Here is a 22,719-nt window from a genome sequence, read left to right on the forward strand (position 1 = left end):
TTCTTCATGAGCATCAAGGTTCTTCGTTTCGTACGCATCAATTGGGATTTCAAATGAAATAATGATCCATACAGTTCTTTAAATAGTAATTCTTTGACTTCTAATTTCCCAATAAATATTCACGTTTATCAAAATTTTCGTAAGTGTCTAATACTTATGCACAAGTTCGTATCTTATAATACTGCTTCGTGAAAATTTAATTTCTCTATTACTAAATTTGTTTGCTATATAATATACGATATACGTTCAACTTCTGTTCGCCAGATGTGCTCAAAAAATCGTGACTCAATTGGAAACGTCGCCGACCTCGAGAGATTCGAACAACGTGAACAGCTCGACGTCCTCATCATCGACGAAGTCCACGTCGAAGAGGCCTCAGTCAGCACCGAAGCTGTCGGTGGTTCAGGAGATTCAGAAGTCGAAGAAGGAGAAGGAGAGGGAGAAGGAGCGGGAGAAAGCGGAGAAGGCTCGTCAGAAAGAGGAAGAAAAGGCGGAGAAGACTAGACAGAAGGAGGCCAAGAAATTGGCCAAGGAGGAGAAGAAAAGAGCGAAGAAGGAGGCGAAAGCGAGGCGAAAGGAGGCCGAGGAAGCTCTCCTTAGAGAGTAAAAGTAGTCTTCGAGTCGAATAGGAACGACAAGTAGAAGTTCACAACGATCAATAAAGTATTCGAAAATCCTCAACAATAGGATTTTCAATACGATTGATCTTGATCGCGCTCGGGCCCCGTTCAAGCTGTATCGCGAACGCGATAGTCATTAAAAATGAAAAAAATGAAATCAAAGAATTCACGAGCATTTTGTAATTCTTAGAGTCTAGTTAGTGTTCTTCTCGAGGCACGTGCGATCTCTTTCGATTCTTTGAGATCGAAGAGTGCACGGTGTCGCCAACGATAGCGTTTCATTCCGGAGAGGAAGGGTCTATTTATCGACTATATTAATCGCTTTATTTGACAAACAATTAGGATAAGGCGTTTTAACATTTTATAAAAAGGGCGCGAGACGTAGGTATGGCTTTCGCGAGACAGCTTGAACCAAAGGTAATCCCGAGGGACGCGAGGAACGTATAGCGGCGATATAGAGACGTATATCTAAGATAACCTAGAAGCGGCCAAACTTAGTAACCTGTCATATCGAGTTATCGCGGACTAATAATACTAATCGATAGGAAGACTCGAGAAAAGCGTAGCGCTACGTTGCTATTATTTGATTATCGCGTAATCTTTACCCTTTATCCTGGGCGTTTCCTTTTTGTAGGAACAGTAACCTCGTGACGTTTTGTCGTTACTTTTTTTATAGGATCATCCATCGAATCATTCTCATCGATCTGACTAAACGTAACTTGAATCGTCGGTCGTTTTAGCGGTTAACGAACACACCGATCCGAGACCTATTTTTCGACTCCGCTTCACGGACAATACTTTGAGAAAACGTAGTTTAATTCGCAGTTAAATCTCCCCTTTGTCACGTTCTAAGAAAAAAAAGAAAAAAAAAGAAAATGAAAAAAAGAGACACGTAAAACAATTCTTCATCAGTAGACTACGGATGTTTATGAATTTCTGAAAAATTCCAAAGTGCAAGAATGTACAGAGTACAGGTTGTATGCAGAAATATATAAAGTATAACATAAAACAAAAAAGTACTCTTTGTAATATTCCGTAGGTTTAGAAAGACCAGTTTTTTAATTGTGTTCGTAAAAATACGAAATAAACATCCGCAGTTTGCTCGTTAGCAATCTCCAATCATTCGATCATGAAATTGATAATCTTGTTCCTCCAATCGATTTGTAGTAATCATCGTTAGTTCGTTAGGAACTCTAACATTTCCTGTTTCCGTTCTTCATCCCTGAAACTACCCCCAAAGAAAGAACAAAAACGCGAAAACGTGGAAAAATTTGGGATAATTGAACGCGAAAAAATTCCCGCGGTATTTCATCGAGTACCGATTAAAAGTACTAATTTCGACAGCTAAACAGATACACATGTACGTTCTTTTTCACTTTCATCCCTGCCGATTGAATTATTTCACCCTTTTCTTCGCGCACATGTGCGTACGTGTGTGTATATGTGTGTGTGCGCGCGTGTGCGTGTATGTGTACATATTCGCGAGACGAGTACTCGTTTCACTTCGGGGGAGACGAACAATTCGCGTAAATACACTACGATAAGCCTAAGCGACGGTTCCGACTAATCGAAGAACACGCGAAAGTGTGTCTACGACGGGATAGTAAAAAGAAAAAAATAAAGAAAATGAAAAAAATAATGATAGTACAATACCGATAGATAGAAATGACGAAAGCAGAGTTTCGAGTGCAGTGCGTGCCTCGTTTATCGACTTTTCGTGATTACCGTAGATGCGTAGAGTTTTATCGATTCATTTAATCCTCTTCTCTCTCTCGAGACGCGGCTCGAGAAGCTTAATTAATCGATGAACTATAACTTACAAAACTATTACCCTTCGCCACGTTACACTAGACGCTATTTCAGAGATCCCCTTTTACCCTTGTAACCCTTTCACTGGGCGGAGGCAAGGTAATTACTCGTTTCACAGTAACCAGTCGTGTGTGATGATGTTTGTGCATGTAAATTCGAGAACTCGTTGGATATTATTCTCTAACTTGTATCAAAAACAGCTTTCACTAAATTCAAATAAGAAGCTAAGAATTTGTGATTTTATCGGAAGGTTAAAGCTTCAGTCAAAGGGTTACGGAGAAGAAAGACATACAACAAAGAGAAAGAGAGAGAGAAAGAGTAACTGTATACATATTAAATATTATACGTAATGTCCTACTATACCCGGATAAGAAGAACGAAAGAAGGAGAGAAAGTAGGTTGAATATCACGAGTATACGATTCACGGTTACGAGACTAATCCGCGATTAAACCTCTTTGAAACTGTTCTCGCCCTCTGCCCCTTGCCCCCATACTTTTTCAACCCCTCGGTTCGATGAGCGATACTGGATAAAATGATGCTCGGGGTAGAATTAATAATGTTTGAATCGATATTCTATATTATTATTAGATAAGATGGCACTTCGTCCTTGCTACGAGATCGGTTACTTGGAATTTCGAGTTTTCGTTTTAGTCTCACGATGATTGGAAAACAAGCCAGCATCGCTCCGGAGCCAGCTCAAGCAGCCAAAAATCAAAAGCAATTTTTTACAGCGCGCGATAATGATTTACAAAAAAAAAAAGAAAAGAAGAAAAACAACGCGATATCAAAAATATACGAAAATGAAGAAGCGAAGCGTGCAGACGTGAGAATCGTAAAGAACAAAGAGAACAAGGGTTGCAGACATCTATTATTGGTAGATGATAGTCTCTGGAAAGGAAGAGATTTGTCGATTCATTTTTTCGATACGAATTCGTTTGTAAATTACACTCTACTTCGTTCTTCTTGCGTCATTTTGTTACGTATGAAGCGTGCGTTCAAATGTTGTTCGTCCTCCTCCAACTTGACCTAATTTATGCACTGCCGGTAATTTTTTTATTTCTTAACGATCGAACTTGCGAGGGAAAAGTGACTGTTATCAAAGGGTGTGTTCCCAGGAGCGATCATTCGTGGAATTCGAACCAGTTTAGTCGACCGTTATCTTTTCTATAAAAAAAAATCGATCATGTTCGACGAGGAGAGGGAATCACGTCGTTCCGATCAGATCGTTTTCATTCACTTTCTTTTCCTTTATCTTTCTTTCGTCTTGCGTAGGTAAGGTTTTTCTCACAGAGCAAACAAACGGTCTCTCGAGAAAGTCTCCAGTTTTCCTCTGTTCGAACGAGCTCGTGCAAGACTCGCGTACAGACGAATCTCGACGAGAATCAAACTGCGTCCTCTCTGTAGCGATAACGAGGAATCTTTTGTTGCCTGTTGTTGGTGAACTTTTGAACGGTAAACCTATTCTATGAAAGTTAATAGAAACATTTTATCAACACCGAAGCACGGAAATGTTTCAGTTTCATTTCAATTTCAATGCATCGTGAAGCAAGTCACAAATTGCACACAATAGTGGAATTCTTCTTTCTTATTTTCCTTTGATCTTTACCATTTCGAATAGAAACAGGCAACAGCAAGCAACAACTTCTGTTACCGGCAACAGAAGCGAAGAAACGTGGAGAAACATTTCGAGAAACATCGGACGTTAAATGTGGAATTGTTTTTCGCTGTTGCTTCAGCGAAGATGCAGAGACTCTCCTTTGATTTAATCGCGACGCATTCGATGGAATGCGATGAAGAAACTCGACAGACGATCTTTATTGTATCCAAGAAAAACATCGCGCACATATCAGTAGTGATTAATGCAATTTTACTTGGCGTCTTTGCTCGAACTTCAAACGTCGAATCGTCTGGTTAACATGTTGACTGCCGATGATGCCACGTTAGCGTCACGCGCAAATGATTTTCGATTGGCGTCGGTAAGAGGTCGATGAGTTTCATGACAAAAATTTCAGTCGCTATAAAAGGCAGTTAATGTGTTAAAAAGCCAGCGAAAGGTCGGATCTTCATCGTCAGGCTGCGAACAGTGGAGTTTAACAACGTCGAAGACGCTGCCAATTAGCGTGTAACGTAGACTGTCAATTATTACCTGTTACATCGGTTTCATCCGTAAACGAGTCTCGAGCATTTTGGAGAACAAGCACATCGTGTGGTCGACGAATTCTCTGAGTAACCACTCGAGCACCACTCGAACTCTGTTAAGCAGAAGCACGCTTCTTTAGGGTTTAATGGAGGAGTGTCAAGACTACACTGCGGATTTTTATGTGTCTATGCGAAATTTAAACGTGCAAAAATACATAGAATAAATATTTTCATTTATCATAAATATTTCAACCATTTAACGTACATGACACAGGAACATGGGTTCAAGAGCTAGGATTATCTTATATGCGTATTAAAAAATTGAAAAAAACACATATATATCTCATAAAACATAAAATATCCATTTGCAGTGTAAGAAATTGTGTTAAGGAATCAAGTATTTTAAATTCTTATCAAAGTCATCCAAAAATGACACGGATCAGCCCTGTAAACTGAAAAGTATTGGAAAATGATGATATTATAAATACTGTTTTTTAAATTTACTTTAATATTTAGCGTGGTTTGTATTATTTTCTTGCGGTAGATGAATTATAGAAGTAACTCATTCGAATTCGGACAGTAACTCATTTCTCGAGAATTCGATGTTACTCGTCTACGTACGCGTCGAAAGAAACTAACGAGAAGCAAAGTTAATCACTTTGGCATTGCTGCTCAATTCTCATCTCTAATTAAGTTCATAAAAAATATAAATTGACATAAAAATCCGCGGTCTAACCGAGAGAATCTTCACGCGTTCACACCACGGATCGTTTCATTGCGTTCGCGAGACTTTCTCGAATCGAATAACGAAAAGAAGCGATGGACAAGCAACAGGAAGAAGACGAGGAAGATGAAAGTGTCGAGAAAGAGTGATTGAGTAGAAGAGATCGCAGAAACAGAGAGAAGAAAAGGAAGAGAGTGCGTGCGTGAGAGAGTGTGCGAGTGTTTTCTGCCATCGTAAAGTCAATTTTATCGTGTACGTATGTATATGTATCGTCTGAAATGCGCGCGCGCGCGCATCCAATAAAGCGGACGCTGCAGGTAGGATATTTTTGCTGAGATTCAGCGGACGATTCTCCGGTATACGTGGCCTGAAACTCGAAACAGACGAGAAACGAGGAAAGAATAGACTAGACGTTAATACTGATCGTCGAAGTCCAGCGATTTTATTATTGCCATAGTTTGATCGCAGAAGATTAAGCGTCGTACGATCTAACTATAATTTGGACTTCTAGGGTCTGACGTGTTTGTACAAGATTTTGGTCCTTTTGTGATGACGAATTCTACGTCTTACTCGATCCACTGATCTGGAAGCAAAACGACCGGAAGATACAATGCACAGATATAATGATTCGCTAGCCTTGATCAGTAATACGATCGATGCTGTATAAGAAATGAAGAAACAAAGCGGACGAGTTTAACATCCTTTGGCAGTGTGATAAAATAACGAGAAATTGAAAATGAACGATCATAATAAGCAATTATTTCTTCATCGTGAAGATCTTTTGGAATTCATTACTTCGGATCGATCGAACCTTTTAATAACACGATAGTTTAACGAAACATTCAGAACGAGCGATTTAAGAAATAATTACACATTTGTTTATCGTCAAGATTCCTTGCGTTTATAGAACCAGATACAAACACTTCTTACGAGAAACAAATATTAACAATTGCATTGATAAGTATATTTAACGTGTAAAATTTGCAGTACCATATTTCATAGTATATTTAATGGCCTCTCTTATGTTACACTGTGAAAGGCTTCAGCTGCAAGAGTTCATCACGCATGAATGAACGAAAGAATCATCTGAAAGAAGAAGGAGAGTAAACTGAAATACCTAGAGACATGAAAATTGTTGGCAATAATATTCAACTTAAAAAACTTAAAATAAGGAAGCAGGGAAAGGGAAAGTGAGACGAGAGAGACGAATTGTGCGGCGTCTGTAGTCGATACAGCGCGACGTGCATGTATCGCGTTCAATGCGTACAGAGGACAACTTTATTGTACTTTATCGTATAAGAGAGATTTGTAGAGAGTTTATATTAGGCCAATTGTCACAGCGAGAGTTCTACGATAGCGATGTTCTTTCTTCAACAGTCGTGGCCAACTATTCAAAATCGTTCCCAATCGAAAAGAAACGCCGTTTTGCTTCGCGTCTGATCTACCGTTTTATTTAGCTCATATTATTCTCTTTCTCCCCCCTACCCTCCCCCTAGTTTTATCCACGAAGCTTGCGATCGATCGACGCTCAATAATCGACGAGAAAAATTGGAGAAATAGCATCACGTGGACGAAGCAAAGTGCTAAAAGTGACGCAACGACCTCGAGCAGCCCAAATAGTTGGCCACATCTACAGCCACAAGAGATCATGTCGCGTTCCAGCGTAATACTCGCGTAACAATTGCCTCGACGAGATGAATTCGTATTTGTATGGTCATTAAGGCCATCAAAGGATACCTCAAATGTCAGTTAAGAGCGTATACACGTAGTAATAATTTTCGTTCGTTTTCAAGATACCTGTTCTTGGCCAAAGATAGATTAATAGAACTGTGTTTAGTATCAATTTAGAGTAAACGTGATTCGTTTATCCAATAGATGATTTTCTATTATTTTCATTATTTTATTTGCAAGGATTCATCAGAACAAGAAGCTGGTTCCGTGTGCTGAAAAATCAAAATTTACAGACTTATATAACTAATTATAATAAGAGGTTGATTAGAATAATAATATTAGAATAATAATGAATAAGACGCAATGGAACTTTGCTTCTTCGTGAATCCTCTAATGGATATCGTTTTGAACGCGTGAAGACTTGGATAGAACGAGGTTCGATAATTAGATTCGTAGATTATCTGGTTTCTTTTTTACTGTGCGTTTTTAAGTAAAATCAGACGTCGAGCTAAGAGGGACGAAAAGAGCGTGCAGAGACATTTTGGAATGGTAGATTTTATCGATTCTATTTTTCCTAGTTTCGTTGTAAATGTGAGACACGCGAGAAGAGGTGAAGGATACTTCTAAAAGGATTGTATTACGCGACGTGTTACGATCTGTACGAATAGACGACGAATATGAAGAAAAATCAAATAAAACGTTACAGTGAATGTTAGCTAATCCCTTACTATTTTTCCGCTACACCGATCTAAGGAGTTTCCAACTTTCCTAGCCAACGCCAGGAAAATAATTTTCACTTAAAAATATGAAGTTTTGTTTGGAAATATTATATTGCAAAATTGTAATTGTAAGATCGTCAAGTTTAATCTGAAATACGTAAAGGTATTTCTATTTAGATTCAATATTTGCTTGTAACTTTCTAAGAAAATACTTTTTTCTCTTATTATAACATTACATTATTTTCTTCTCACTTTCGCTTACAAACTTATGTCCCTGTAATTTGCCCGAAAAATTGGAAATACCCTATATTAATCCATTTGCATCCAAGCGCGGATTATCTCGCAATTGGACGATTGTCTTCTATCACCAAGCGCGGATTATTATTTTTTATTTCAGTCGCTAAGTATTCTTCAAATGTGAGAGTTCACGTTTGACCCGTTTGTCGGCATCTCGCCTATATCAGTTTATTGTATTGACCATTTTAAACAATTCCACGAGAAATAATATGATTTAATTTCTTATTTTTTATTTTTTTTTTAATAAATAATTTTTTCTTTTTTCCTCTGTTATAAAGAATGTAAGATGCGATGTTTGCGAAGTAACATTGTCTACCAATCGTTTTGAACAGCAAATTTTCTATTAATTCCATGTAGAATTCGGATGTTATTTACTGCACCTACGACAGACAGCGCGCGGTGATAAGGGCCAGTCCTTCAAAGTAGAGCCATGGTGCAAATGGGTTAAATCCTCCTGATCGTTCTCTGTTTTATCAATATTCGGTCAACGATCTACGATCTAGAATAATCTAGATCTTCATAGTCGAAGAAATAAAACAGAGCTCTTCATGATCGACTTAATACAGCCTTTTTCTCAATAGAGAGCGTTCTAATGCGAAGTAAACAAGATAATTATGCACTTTGCTTTTATTATTGCTCGTTTATTTAGTCGCTCTTAGCATGAATACCTATCAACGTCTCCTTCGTGACGTGACACGCAACTATCAACGATGTATCTCACTGATATGATAAAAATAAGGCTTTTCACGTTGTACATCAGTTTCTTTCACATTGGGATCGTTAGTACCACGCTCAAAGAAGGTATAATAATTTCATCGATTTCCGATTCGTGCATGTATCTATTTTGTGATCGTCAGTGGTCTTCCATGAGTCATCAAAACAGCTGACTTCTGCCGATGGCAACATAATTCAAACGATACTTATCTTTAAAATTCTCCAGCTTCTTTATATTCCGTACATTTCCTCTCATTCATCTCGTCAGGCGCTTACAATAATTTTCATGCATAGCAACGATGGTTCTCCAGTCAGAATATAAAATTTTGTTCGCAGTCAATTTCATATCTTATCAGTATACAAAGTGTAAGTGCTTCGTACGTACATCGTGGATAGAATTGACCGAGTGTCCTCTAAAACGGAATAACTGTTTTCGAATTGAGCCAAACAAATTGATCTTTTTCCTTTTTTTCTTCTGTTTTTTGTTTTTGGAGTAGTTGAAAGAATTAGTTGACAATTAGTTGAATAATTAAATGACGTATAATAAAATTGTAGAATATTGCCGGAGTTGCGAGGAAGAAGGTAAAGCTTACTTTTTACAACATTCTTTATCTGGTCTTGTAATCAAAATTTAAATTACACGTTTTATGTTAATTGGAATTCTGTTAGTCATGTGTTAAAAATTTTATCAAAGTCGATTGACGCGGAAGCGAGCATTAAATTTTCAGCACGTATATAACTGACATAACTCTTCAAAACGTGTTATTTAAATTTTTATTACAGACTCGAATAAAAAAGTAACCTTTGCTTTTTTTCCTTCCCAATTCCGATCAATTTTCAAAATTCCAATTCAGTGTCTTCAAAATTTTGTTTACACCTCATCTAGTAAACCAGTCCTTTCACCTGGTCGAAAACAAAATCAATTTGTTTGTTCCAATTTTGAAGAAGTTATTCCATTTTAAAAAGTGTCCGTTTAATTCTGCCCACGACTGCATGTATACGTGCATAGATTCCCGAAGGAGCGAGGCTCAATCGTTCCATAATTTTTAATGAATCACTTAATTCCTCGGTATTCAGATACTAAACATTGGCGGGAATTAGCTGACGGAGAATTGGAGAAGGCTTTATCGTACAAATGGAATGTGAATACAGCGAAGAATGTGATCATTTTCGTGGGCGATGGCATGAGTCCTGATACAATTACCGCTAGTAGAATATTTCGTGCTGGTGAGACCAGCCATTTGTCTTGGGAGACTTTCCCTCATATAGGAATTCTTAAGGTCTACGTCGCACAATCTTCTATAATCGTAGTATAATTCTATAATGTCGAATGTATTCTATACGCATACAGAAAAATTCTTTTATGATCGTATGATTATAAAAGATTTTATAATATAGAAGATATCGTTCATACAGAAAATTCTATAGTCGAATAATTATTAGAGCAAATTGTATACTATAGCATATATTCTACGTATAGAAAATTCTTCTGTAATTATAGAAACATAAATAACTAATATTACAAGTAAAATGTGATTAAAATAAAATTGAAATTAAAATATATTGAAATAGACGTACAATACTGACAAGCAAGTACCAGATTCAGCTTCGACAGCAACAGCTCTATTCGGCGGAGTGAAGACAAATTACAACGTAGTCGGCGTGGATGCAAACGTAGCAATGAATAATTGCTCTGCAAGCTTGAATGCTGACTACCACGTGGACTCTATAATCTCGTGGGCGCAGGCGGTTGGCAAAGACACAGGTCAGCGATAACAAATGCCAAAATTGTAAACGATAAGTCGTCATATTAGGTTGTTGTCCAACTTTTCGTTCATATATAAATGCCACTAATATTATTAACGAATATGACGTTACTATGTAAGTCGGTAAACCGCGCTTCTAATGTCGACGGAAGAATATTTTCATTAGTTTTTTAATGATCGGGCATTAGCAAAGGATTCTATAATACCAGATTTGGCATTCATAATTTTTATCTTTTTCAAGTACAACAATTTGCGGAGGGAATAGATTAAATAATTTTGAGATCGTAGGAATGCGATAAGTCGCTTCTTAATATATCTGAAGATTTTTTTATCCACATGGATGGATATCATAAATCAAAATGTTAAGAATTTTGGATAATATTTATTTCTTTGTCGCGAAGATTTTTTCGAATATGTATCGTGTTTTTGGATTGATTCGACCTTTTAATAAAATGATAAAATGACGGAGAATAAGCGATGGATGCAAAATCAAATTTGCAGAAGGTGTACTGTTATGCAGCATATATTCTAATAAGGAGGTTCAACGATTTTAAATTAAGAGTAAACTAATCTAAACTGTGATCTTTTACAGGATTCGTGACAACCACCAGGGTGACTCACGCGACTCCGGCACCCTTGTACGCGCACAGCGCGAACAGAAAATGGGAGTGCGAATCGACAATGCCGAAGATCGCCAAAAAGTGCAAAGACATCGCCAGACAGCTCGTGGAGGATCAGCCAGGGAAAAATATCAAGGCAAACTATTATATATCGCGATTGTTCAGTAAAATGTTTCACTTCAATTTAAGAGATTGTTAAGTATATTCTTCGTCGTTTCCTTCAGTACAATTGCTTGAAACGTTGGACAGCGACAAGTGAAGATTACGATAAGAAATGTTAATTAGAAGTGTATTTGGTTTAGGTAATCATGGGAGGAGGTAGACAAATGTTGAAATCCAATGCCACAGGCACTGAATTCGATCCTATAGACAATTGGGCTGGCCAAAGAAACGATGGTAGAGATTTAATAGAGGAATGGAAGCAGGACAAAGCTGCTAGAAATCTTTCCTTCAAGATCGTTCAAAATAACGAAGAATTGTTTCGCGTGGATACTGATAAAGTTGATTATTTGTTGGGTATTTTTGCAAATGGCCACATCAGTATGGATTGGAATAGAGAAAAAGGTCCCAAAGGACAGCCAAGTCTCGAAAACATGACCGTGACAGCCTTGAAGATCTTGCAAAAGTCAAAACATGGCTATCTTCTTATGGTCTAGTTCTTATCTTCTTCTTTATATTTATTAGACTGAAAAAAAAGTATGTCGTTTTGAATAGATATATTAAATGGTAATTTTTAGGTGGAGGGCGGGCTCATCGATTATGCTCATCATCGTGGTCACGCTGCACAGGCGTTGCTAGAAACTGTTAGGTTCTCAGACGCAATTAATACGACCTTGGGTATGGTTGACACTCAAGACACTCTTATTATTGTGACCAGCGATCATACTCATTCTATGAGTTTTAATGGCTACAGCAATAGGGGCTCGCACATTCTAGGTATTTCTTCTAAATCCTGTTGCGTTTCTTAAACCATTTCCGACTTAATTTTATCTCCTTTATTGTTAAAAGGTCTATTAAATTTGTAGGGAAAACGAAAGAATCGTTGTTTATATTCATGAATCTTTATTTCATTTCTGTGGCAAAGTATCTTTTAAGATATTACGAATCGTTTTGTTTGTTCAAACTAATTAAACTTTCTTACTGAAGTACACCATAAAACTTTAATGTTAAATACATTTCAAATGAGATTTTAATATGAATTAATAATTCATTCGTTTTACAGGTATAGCTCAGAAGTCCAAGTACGATGGAATTCCATATACAACGTTGACGTACAGCACAGGGGGACCGAATAACATGGCGTACACGCTCAAGAATGGTTCTGTCGTCAGGATGGATCCTTCCGAAAAAAATACAACCGCATATACGTACAGTCAACAGGCAACTATCATATCTGACGAAGCTTATCACGGAGGCGGTGATGTCGCTGTCTATGCAATAGGTATAACGCGTCGATGATTTATAAATTACATACAAAAAAAGTAACGCGATAATTATTAAATTAATCGACAAACTTTTGTCATTTAGGACCGTTTGCACATTTGTTTCATAGCGTGCACGAACAAAGTTACGTCGCCCGTGTGATTGCACACGCTGCTTCTATGCAGCCGAAAGCGTATGGGAGCGCTGGAAAGCAATACAATAGTCTGGTTGACATTTCCATGTACATTTGCTTCTTCCTCTTACTTTTACTTCATTGACGATAAAAATAGATTAAACCGCAAATGCGTACAATCTTAAAAGAAAAGAAAAGTACAACGTCTTACGTAACATGTAATGTATATTTAAAAAAAAAAAGATCAAAGTTACATGTCTCCTTATCGTACTTAAGTAAGTAGGATAGCGAATGGCCGCGAAAAATACACTTGGATCCACTTGATCACAGATTACCCTAACTCGTTTTAGTGGACACATCAAGTCATTTTGACGAGCGACAGCTAATATAACCTTACGATATAGAATAAATCATTTTTTTCTCGCATTATGTATACATATATAACGTAGTATATTTTAATATATATCTTCTCCTCTTTTATATACAAGTTAAAACGATTTTCAGTCTTCTGCCGTAGAGGATAAGGTGAAACGCGATACATTATCCAGGTAACTCGTAAATTGCATTTCATTTACATGTGTACACAGTGTTCATGTGGCGCCTATAAAATGCTAAGTAATTCTCGGAAGTTGGAATTCAAGAAAACGAAAAGAAGTTAAAAAAAAAAGAGAAATAAAAGGAAGAATAAAGATTATGCGTAGATAAAAGCAATACATATGTTGTACGAACTTCTTCAAAAAAAAGACCGCATTCGTAATCTGAAGCACGTGGTTACAAACTGTCTATCCTCTAAAGTTGCAACTACGTTACTTACGCGTACGATTGCATGTATCAGTCCGATAATAACGAAATGTAAAAAAAAAAAAAAAAAAACGTGGAACTTGCGAACCAATCGACTCGAAATTCTAGACTAACTAGAAAGCCATCGATGGGCAACTAACATACATATGTATATCATAGAAAGAGAGAAAGGAAGACAAAGAAAGAGAAAGAGAGAGTGAGAAAGGCAGAGTATGAGGGAATAAAAAAAGGGTATGAACAAGCATGGACAAACTAGTTTCATGCGATATACAGAAGTAATATGTAAGCTCTATCTGGCATCGCGTCGTTTAAGTAATCAAATGCGACAATGGGGAACTGTAAAAGAGACCAAGACTCTCAATACTCTCTGGTCTATTATCTGATAAACAGTCTGATCGCAGAGTAATGGCTGAGATAGGCAACGACAGCCGGATCATGATCATTCCATTTTGATTTTCACACTTTTACGGCTCTCCTCGGCACTCTCGTGGAAGAGAATCTTGAGCGAAATGCATCCGAGGAACAACAGGGCGGAGATCAGAAAAATGAAACCGGGCGTGTATTTTCCAAAGACCATCGCACTGGCCAGTCCGATCAGTTGGAAAACCAACACCAGAGGGGCGAAGTATACAGCTAGGGTCAAGAACAGGCGGCTATCTTGTTTTCGTTTCTGTAGCCTGGTCATTCGGAATCGTGGCGTCAACTTGCAAAATTCGGCGCTCTTTGCTGGCTCCGCTACTTCAAACTCCTTCGAACGAATATCGTGTAGCAGCGACTGACGGAAACTCCTGCATAAGAAGAAGATCCTCACGGTGATGAGCTGAAGAAATTGGCCAAGGCAATGGTGCACCTTTCGTGCGACTGGATGCGATTTCGAGTTACCGAAGGAGTAGAGCAGATATGGAAAGAGATTTAGATTTTGGCAGCAATGACGAATCTTCTGCATCGAGGCATGGCGAAACAGCATCGGTGGTCCACTGTTACTTCCATCTGTTGAGAATAAAAACAATATATAAGCTCACACAGGCTCTATTAACAAACTAACAATGAGATTATCGGAAACGATTACAAAGCGATTAATCTTAAGATTGTTAATTAATATAACTTAACCAGGTTCCCTTACCTTTCAACATATTGGACATACGTCGTACCAGAGTTGGCTTGCCGACAGCGTCTTCCGTCTCTATCATTCCTGACACTTTGGTCATTTCGCTTATCACAATGGTAGAAACAACAACTGTAAATTACTCCAGATATCCTTCCTTCAACTCTCCGATGATTCGATCAGACTGTTATTCGCACTATTTGTTAATTTTCTCTGTAAAATGACAATTACAACATCATTATTTTTCATGACTCGACGTGGGCCGAATTTTCGTTAGTATATAAAGCCGGGAATCTCGTGTCGCGAATGAAAACTTTGATGGACTCGAACGCAAGTTCTACCTCTTTTTCTCTAGAACCTCTGCCCGGGACGAGAATCGCGAAGGAACTCTTCGATCCGCACTGAACAGACCTTCGACTTTACCAAGCCGAGTGGCAAAAAGAGACAAGTGCCACGTTTCGATAGCCCTTGCGACCCGAGATTAAAGCTCGAGCTGCTTTTTCAACGAATATCTCGACCAATATCTCCACCAATCAAATCGTGTATTTTAACCCATTAAGGGCCAATACTACGTTAATTTGGTATTACATTTACAACTATTTTTAATCAATTACTGAATTCCGTTTCCCAATGTAGTGGCTATGAAAGGGAGTTGCAAGAATTTGCTGAATACTTTCGCCGTCGCTATTTCTTCCATTTCCAATTAGATTCTATAATTAAAAGAACTGCTGCAATAAAGAGACGCTTCCACTTTCCAGTAGTATGAGTAAACCAAGACAAAACTCAAATAAAAATCAAATGACTTTTTCAAACATGCTACAAGAAACATTGATGATAATAATAAACTCTTGCACTTTCGAATATAAAACCTTTATACCTTTCTTTCTCTTCCAGCATGTACAATTTAGATATTGGATCAAACTGTTCGGTTTTCTATTTCTTAAAAAATCTCAAGTACTCACAAACTTAAGAGCGCGTTAGCCTATTAATAGCCAGGCAACATATATATTATGTACTTTATCATAACGTTATAGGTGCTTCAATTTCTTTGATATTCCGTAAAATTGCAGAATCTAGGCGACGAAATAGTAGTGAAACAAATATTCAGTGAATCCTCGGAAACTTCCATTCATCCATAATGTTAAGAAAAACAATTCGATAAGAAAAAAGAAAAAAATGAACTTCGGGGTTAACTCAACTTCGACCCTTAAGGGGCATTCGGGCGATCCATATTTTTGTCAATATTATTTCGATATTTAAAATTCAAAGATTCCACATTGTACTGGCTATATATATATATTGACCATTTAGAGAACCACCTCTTATGTACGATAATGTTGAAAACCTAAATATTGACAATAATATCGATCGTCCGAATGCTCCTTAAATCGGCCAACATCGTACCTTCCAGACGGAATTCCAAGATTCTTATTTGTCGATGGACGCGGGACTAAAGAAATATTACGGAACGATTCACTGTTTTGCAACGACACAAACTTTATGACACACTCGCCGATCGGTTGACTGATCATAATATACCTTTCCTGCATCACTCCCGCGCGCCCCTTATCACAGTAAATTGGCCGCGTTTGTAGGTATATACAGTCAGTGAACGCGAATCTCAAGGGTACTGCGAACGTGCGTTTCGTCGTGTGCAAATTTCTCAAAGCTGACGCATAAACCCCCTCGATCTGTATAAATGTCCGCGTAGTCGATTTCCCTATCGAACACGGGCTGAACGAATCGATACGTCGATGACAATCGTCACTGTGAGCTTATGGTAATTGAAACTCGAGGAACGCAATGTATTATACATCAGTAAGTGACACTACGAAGCTTCTCGATAATTTTCTTTCCCATGGATACATACCATACATGAGGTTGATTAGCGCGACAAAGTAAACAAGAGGGATAAAAAACTCGTTGACTAGCCCTTGACGATGTACGCTATGGTTACCTAGATAATTGTATCTAGAGAGGAAACGATGCGTGATTGTGATCGACCATGAGACCAATTGACCGCGCTTGAATTATCGAACGATGGGGAATAATGAATTAAACGAATGTTCTCCTGGAAAATTCTGCGACTTTATTAACTCACCTCGGGGAACGCTGGTGATATTTACACGAACGTTGTGGTAGTAGAACCTCGTGAAGCGTTATTGGTGTCCATATAACCCACTCACAATTTTCTTCCAGCGGTTTCTTCGTTCTTTCCTCGTCGAAGGTCTAACTATATTTCTTGTAGAGATTAAAAACGAGCGGATATTCACGGAATATGCCCATCCTTCGTTGCCTCAGCGACTATATTCCTCGAAAGATCAATAGAGTCGCATACTTCCTCCGTCGAGAGTTAGAGAACAACTAAATCCGGTCGGAGCACGACTCACCACTTCGTTCGAACGCGACAAAACACAAACAACGACTATGCTCACGGAGCTCACGGGTAGAGCGGGGCGCATCGTTGAAGCCAGCACGAGCAGCGACCTCACGTTTCCTTCGAGCAACCGTAGCGCGGCCTAACAGCTGATTGGTCGTTCACTTCAGCTCTGAAAGTGACCCAACCAATTGGGTGGCATCTTAAAAGAATCTACGGCGGAGCATCTGCGGAGTAACAAAAGAGCTGTTTAAACGGAAACGCGAGATCAGTCACGTAGTTACATCACGAGGCTTGCACGTGATCTTTCGAAATGTTCTGGCCCTTTGGACAATCTCGATAGAACGCCACTAATAACTTTCGTTGCTGTGTCAAGGTGAAGGATTGGGAACAAATTTACCGATGCGTCCGATTGTTGTATTGACATACTATACAAGTATGATTCCCTCGTTAGATGCTTCAAAAGGAGAAGCCGGTGTTGGCTCGCCGCTAGACGCCGAGCAAATTCATATTTTCATGAACACGAATAAAAAGATGGATCGATGACAGATAGTATAGAGAATACTTTTCCTAATATTTACCTAATACTTTGTATATTTCGCACATTATGTAAATTCTGCATAAATTCATTTAAGTTTCACATAAATGCATAAGTATTTACGGTCTGCTTATCGTCATACAGTAGCTACAGAAAGTATTTGTACATACTCTCTCATTTTTCAATTAAATGTTCCTTAAATAAGTCCTACATTTCATTTTCCCAGTACCAATTTCATACGGAGGTGCTATTAAATGACAATACTTGAACCTAAATAATCCCTTAACCTACAACTACGGACATAGCCCTTAGTACGATGATCGGGCCAAACGTAAATATTACGGGCATAGACCGTAGTACATTGATCGGGCCAAACGTAAATATCACGGGCATAGCCCGCAGTAGATGATCGGACCAAACGTAAATTCACGAACGTAAATCGTAGGTTAAGGGTTAATTGGTATATATAAATGACGTAGTAAATACAGTGGTGTACAAATACCTTTTATGGTCATTGTACGTGTGCATATAGAACGACTGTAAATAAATGTGCGAAAACGAAAACAACTTCCAAAATGAATCACACAGTACAGGCGTTGATGCTTTTCATGTCACAATAGCTTCTTGTTTGGGACCTCCAGCGAGAGGGTCCTGCCGCATTTAGCTCGTTCTATTAGAGGGTAGTAAAGTTTACTTAGGCCTTCTTAGAAGAGTATTTAAGGAAGCTTAAAGGATATCGATTTATTACGGTTTAAGTATAGTAAAGATTTATTTAGTGATGAAATTATTGTTTCGCTGGTAGGAAAATTTATGGATTATGTCGAATAAAGCTTAACTATTCCACGAAGTCGTAAACGTGATTCGAATATAATAACGGCATGTGATCGTGACAAAAACGAGACGGCCTAGCATTTGTCCTCGTGAGTGAAAGCCATGTGGGTGAGTCGCCTTGTGGCTTACAAAATTCGTAATTATAATAGTGTATCAGTGTACAAAGTCCACCACAAGTGTGTTTATTAAAGTATTGGAATTGAACGTGGCATACGGCGTTGACTCGTATCAACGTCATTTGCCATCCAAATGTATTACCGTTATTTATATTGCCTCCAATTTCTATTCTCATTAAAAGACTCCGTCGTTAGGAAAAAAACAGGAAATCCATCGAGTTTCTTCGATTTCTTTCCTGAGGAAGCTTAATACTTGAACTACATTTCTCAAGGAAGCTTCTCGAGTAAGCCTCTCAAGTATAATGCATACTTCTAAAGTACAACTTTCTTCGCGACTCGCGAAACTAATAAATTTTCCAACTACTATGTAGAAACATAGACTCGACGAAGCGGAGTCAGTTACCTCTTTACTCTATTTCCTATCTTCTACATTCTATGTTTCTATCTTATTCCACTTCCTTTCCTATCGCAATATCGTTTATTATAGTATCAACGGGTCGATATTATTTGTTACACAGTAGGGAATTACAATTGATGAAAATTTAACGGAAAAACGTAAACAATTATCATTAACATAGAGTAAAGTTAGGCTTATAATACGATTGAACAAACTCAGCATTAAATATCATATAAATTTATATTATAACGTAAAGTTAAGCCTGTATTATAAATTAAATAACGACAGGGATAATAAATCGTCTGAATGACGAAAGGAAGTCATTAAAAAGGTCGGGCACATCAGAAAAACGGTTTGCAGATAGACAAATCCGATTAAAACAGTTATTTTGACCGTACAAAGTTCGGTGTGTTTCCAACTTGAAAAGAGTATTCTTCTAAGACTAATTCTTCTAAGACTACTATTCTTCTAAGAGGCTTCTAAGGCAATGTGCGAAGACATGAAAGTCAAGCATGTGCAGGATATCTCGAGAAGCAATCAGCTGATTGATTACAGTGTATATAAACAAGAGATCGGTTAAGGTAGAACGCTGTTGGAGCGGCTATCAAACCCAAGTGAGCAATAATAGGATCGTAATTATGGCAATAGGCTGACATGGGCGAAACGGTATAACACGACGCAAGTGTAAGAAATTTGCACTGCACACTTTCAATTGTTGCGATACGATTTTTAATATAGAGAGATCGTATTACATAACCATACTCTAACATAGATCGAGCCAAACATTTATAAAATAATAAAAGAGTGGTAACATTAGAGAATACCTGAACTATACTGAAAGAAGCTTCTCAAGTAAAAAAATGTCTCAAGTAAATGTGCGCACTTTTATCCGTAAATAAAAAAACTAATGGACTTGCCACTGATTCAATCGTCGAGTATATTAGCAAGTCATTATTTTGCCAATCGTCAGTTATCAAAGACACGGCTTTTATCGAAGAGGTATGCTAGCTCTTGACTATGAAAAATTGTGTCGTTGACGCCGATAAACGCTAACATTACGTAACAATTCATTGATCTTTGGCTTAGCGGCAGTGTAAAGCGAGGTAGAAGAGACGGAAAAATCACATGGGCGGTTATTACAGGAGCGTAGACAGCAAAACATCCGCTCGCGATGCGTATCCAGTTTTCACGCTCTATTCGCGTGATTATAGTAGGAAAGTGGAGGCGGAATACTTCGTACATAGTGAGGTTGTAAAAAATCGGTTAGTAGACCGATATATAGAGTGGCCGTAAAAATTATATATAATACTCTTATCTTCCAGTTAAACGATTTTCTTTGTCAGCTTTTATATATTTCAATTTTATGGTATTAAATTTTTTAATTATGTAAAAATTTCAAATGGTATGAAATTTAATATACTTGGATCTAATTAATTGGTACGTAAGTGCTGCAATAAATACAATGATATATTAATACTTTTAATAAATATTTTTTTGTAAATATTTGGTGGAAAAGATATTAATAAGGTTATAAATTAATTAGACGGTAGACGCGCTTAACGTTGTACGAATCTGGTAAAAAGATTTTGGATGTTGATCTTGAACGAGGTTCCTAACTTCTTAATGTTCCTATATGTCTTAAATTATTGTTTCAGCCCTATTTTAACATCAATACCTGAATAATCTTATTACCTGATCGTACCTCTTTCACCTAATAGTTTGGAATATTTTAATTATTTATAGTTTGGGATATAAGTAGATACCTAGAGCATCATTATAGACTGTTCGATGTCAACTTAAAAGCAGTTCTTCCTCTGAAGTATATTTAAAAAAGAACTCTCTTCTTGAGAAAAGGAATAATTGTAACTCGTTTATCATTTTTATTCTGTAAATACCGATTATATAACACATCATTGGACTCTTGACGATGATAGCAATTGAGAAACTAAAATCGTACAACATTTCAGACTATTTACTGTATTACTCATATTGAATAATTCTCAGAATATAAAATTAAATGTATCAGAATCTTTTATGAAATTATACAAAAATCATTAGAAAAACAGGGCAAATTATTTACTTAACCCATTTACATGAAAACATATATACATATAATTTTCTCTAGGTTGTACATAAAAATTACAATCTTTGAATTTGGCTTTTTTGAGGGAATGGCAATTGGCTTATTAGGTACACAACCTAATATTTTACGATTTCACTACGTATATTTCTTCCATCTCGATACACGGGTGTACTCGAGTAGGATACTTGAAAAAAATCCTACGGAAGTCCGCTAATTTTCTAATTTCCTATCGAGTAATCGCATTTATGTATGGACATTGGCCCATGTAACGAAGAGAGGTTCCGGCGAAACTTGGACTCCATTTATCTACGCTTTTTTCTAGCGTGTCTTCCTATCAAGAAACGTGGGTGAGCGAAAAATTAGACGCCAATAACCCCAGTCAACGATTCTCGAAACTAGTGGGCGATTCGACGATAGATAATCTTTCGTTAAATTGTGGTCGTTCTGACTTGCATTCTTAATACTTCATTCGTTTGTTATTCAAGCGCATCGGATATTTAATATACAGCGATCAAACGATGTATATATAAGAATCATAAAGAACCTTGATGATGACTTGGTTGATTCTCACGAAATAAATTCTCTACGCGCATATAGCCGTGATGCAAAGAGGTCTTTGGAACTTTGCTATTGGCTATGTAAATATGTACCTATTACTGTAAGCGATTGTGAAATTTGCTATTTATGCAAAACAGCAATGAACTAGGCAAATATGTATATTAAAATTCTAATTTTAGTTCTCATTGATTATATATTTTGTAGTTTTATTTTATCATGCAAATTATCTACTTGAAAAAGGCAAAGGATATTCGACTCGGTATTATAAATTATTTCAGTTTAAATTATGGAATTCTCTATTTAGATATCGATTAGGCAATGATGAGCAAGAAGTTCTGATGAGCCTCACGAATTTTGCAATCGATGAAGAAATCGCCATTCAAATGAAATAAAGTAATTTGCAATATGTTACTCACTATTAATCATTAGCTAAAAATAGTAGCAATTTATTCACGAAATTTTGCATATAACTTTCGGATTACGGTGATTAAAAAGACATTCCCTGAAATTTTGTAAACAGTAAAAAATGAAAGTGATCTTTAATATTCGTTTTATTACGAAGGATTACTTAAAACAGATCAATTTTTATATTCTTTTTGAGTGATGGATATAATGAAGTCGTAAATTAAAAAAAGATAAATTTTAGATTGCAAAGGCTATTTCTGAATTGATATTTATAATTTGTACGTGTAATCTTCTATGAAGATCATATTATATCAACTCCTTATCAATTTCTACTTTAAGTATAGCTAATAATACTACTACGGTTAATTGATAAAAATGTTCCTGCAACTACAAAATAAATTTACAGCTCTAATTGAGTCGATACTTTACGTTCTTGTCGAAACTCGAGCACCTTATCTCGGTAATTCAAATTCTTGTTTCGACGATCAAAACACGTGTTCTTTCAAGTCTGATTAAATTTACAATCTCGCTATATCCTTTAGTATGTATTTAGTATATACCAAGCGTATATACATGCATGTATATCTCGAATGGCCGGAAAATTCTCGAGAATTCTGAATCGATAAATGTCAAGAACTTTAGTTCATTATTAAAAATTATTAGTAAAAAGTACCAAATTTTGCCAGTGAAATTTTGCAAATAATTCTCAGACAACGTCTTCTATCTTATAGTAACATTACATAGCAATATAATGATCAAATATGATCCTTCTTTTCAATTATCTAAACGATACGTACGAAGGAGCCAGCATTTGAATTTAGTATATTAGGTTAACTGTAATTGAAAGGTAACAATCATGCGGCTGATTCATAT

General features: G+C 37.0%; 3 protein-coding genes across 6 annotated transcripts in view; 2 read left to right on the forward strand and 1 right to left on the reverse strand.

Moving 5' to 3' along the window:
- LOC126922928 (fl(2)d-associated complex component-like) overlaps positions 1-7,684 on the forward strand; it is a 49,961-nt gene extending 42,277 nt beyond the window's left edge. For both annotated transcript variants that reach the window (XM_050735892.1, XM_050735891.1), the window contains one exon: positions 265-7,684. In XM_050735892.1, the coding sequence (XP_050591849.1) occupies positions 265-607 (343 nt within the window). In that variant the 3' untranslated portion in view covers positions 608-7,684. The remainder of the gene's footprint in view (positions 1-264) is intronic.
- A 915-nt stretch (positions 7,685-8,599) lies between these two features.
- LOC126922913 (alkaline phosphatase-like) lies at positions 8,600-13,079 on the forward strand. The gene is made up of 8 exons (XM_050735860.1): positions 8,600-8,781; positions 9,772-9,974; positions 10,267-10,459; positions 11,053-11,216; positions 11,383-11,730; positions 11,818-12,016; positions 12,303-12,521; positions 12,608-13,079. Exons 1-8 carry the CDS (start codon positions 8,691-8,693, stop codon positions 12,778-12,780), a joined length of 1,590 nt encoding a protein of 529 aa, XP_050591817.1. The 5' UTR covers positions 8,600-8,690; the 3' UTR covers positions 12,781-13,079.
- Positions 12,843-16,992, reverse strand: LOC126922948 (uncharacterized). Of its 3 annotated transcripts, none has more exons than XM_050735918.1 (3): positions 16,643-16,992; positions 14,560-14,754; positions 12,843-14,426 (listed from the first exon to the last, which is right to left on the reverse strand). In XM_050735918.1, the coding sequence occupies exons 2-3, from the start codon at positions 14,642-14,644 to the stop codon at positions 13,876-13,878; spliced, it is 636 nt and encodes a 211-aa protein (XP_050591875.1). In that variant the 5' UTR covers positions 14,645-14,754; positions 16,643-16,992; the 3' UTR covers positions 12,843-13,875. The 3 variants fall into 3 exon arrangements, with proteins under 3 accessions (XP_050591875.1, XP_050591876.1, XP_050591877.1); XM_050735919.1 differs by lacking the exon at positions 16,643-16,992 and adding an exon at positions 15,946-16,596; XM_050735920.1 differs by lacking the exon at positions 16,643-16,992 and adding an exon at positions 14,883-15,833.
- Between the last annotated feature and the right edge of the window lie 5,727 nt (positions 16,993-22,719).

The sequence above is a fragment of the Bombus affinis genome, chromosome 13 (assembly GCF_024516045.1).
Source record: "Bombus affinis isolate iyBomAffi1 chromosome 13, iyBomAffi1.2, whole genome shotgun sequence".
Classification (NCBI taxonomy): Eukaryota; Metazoa; Arthropoda; class Insecta; order Hymenoptera; family Apidae; genus Bombus; species Bombus affinis.

Bases quoted from the DNA above. Each gene is read 5' to 3' on its own strand.
- LOC126922913 (XM_050735860.1), top strand. From the start codon at position 8,691: ATGTATCTCACTGATATGATAAAAATAAGGCTTTTCACGTTGTACATC. The intron at 10,460-11,052 runs GTCAGCGATAAC...GATCTTTTACAG, and splicing joins GGCGGTTGGCAAAGACACAG to GATTCGTGACAACCACCAGG. The intron at 11,731-11,817 runs GTCTAGTTCTTA...GGTAATTTTTAG, and splicing joins AACATGGCTATCTTCTTATG to GTGGAGGGCGGGCTCATCGA.
- LOC126922948 (XM_050735918.1), bottom strand. From the start codon at position 14,644: ATGACCAAAGTGTCAGGAATGATAGAGACGGAAGACGCTGTCGGCAAG. The intron at 14,427-14,559 runs GTAAGGGAACCT...TATTCTCAACAG, and splicing joins TATGTCCAATATGTTGAAAG to ATGGAAGTAACAGTGGACCA.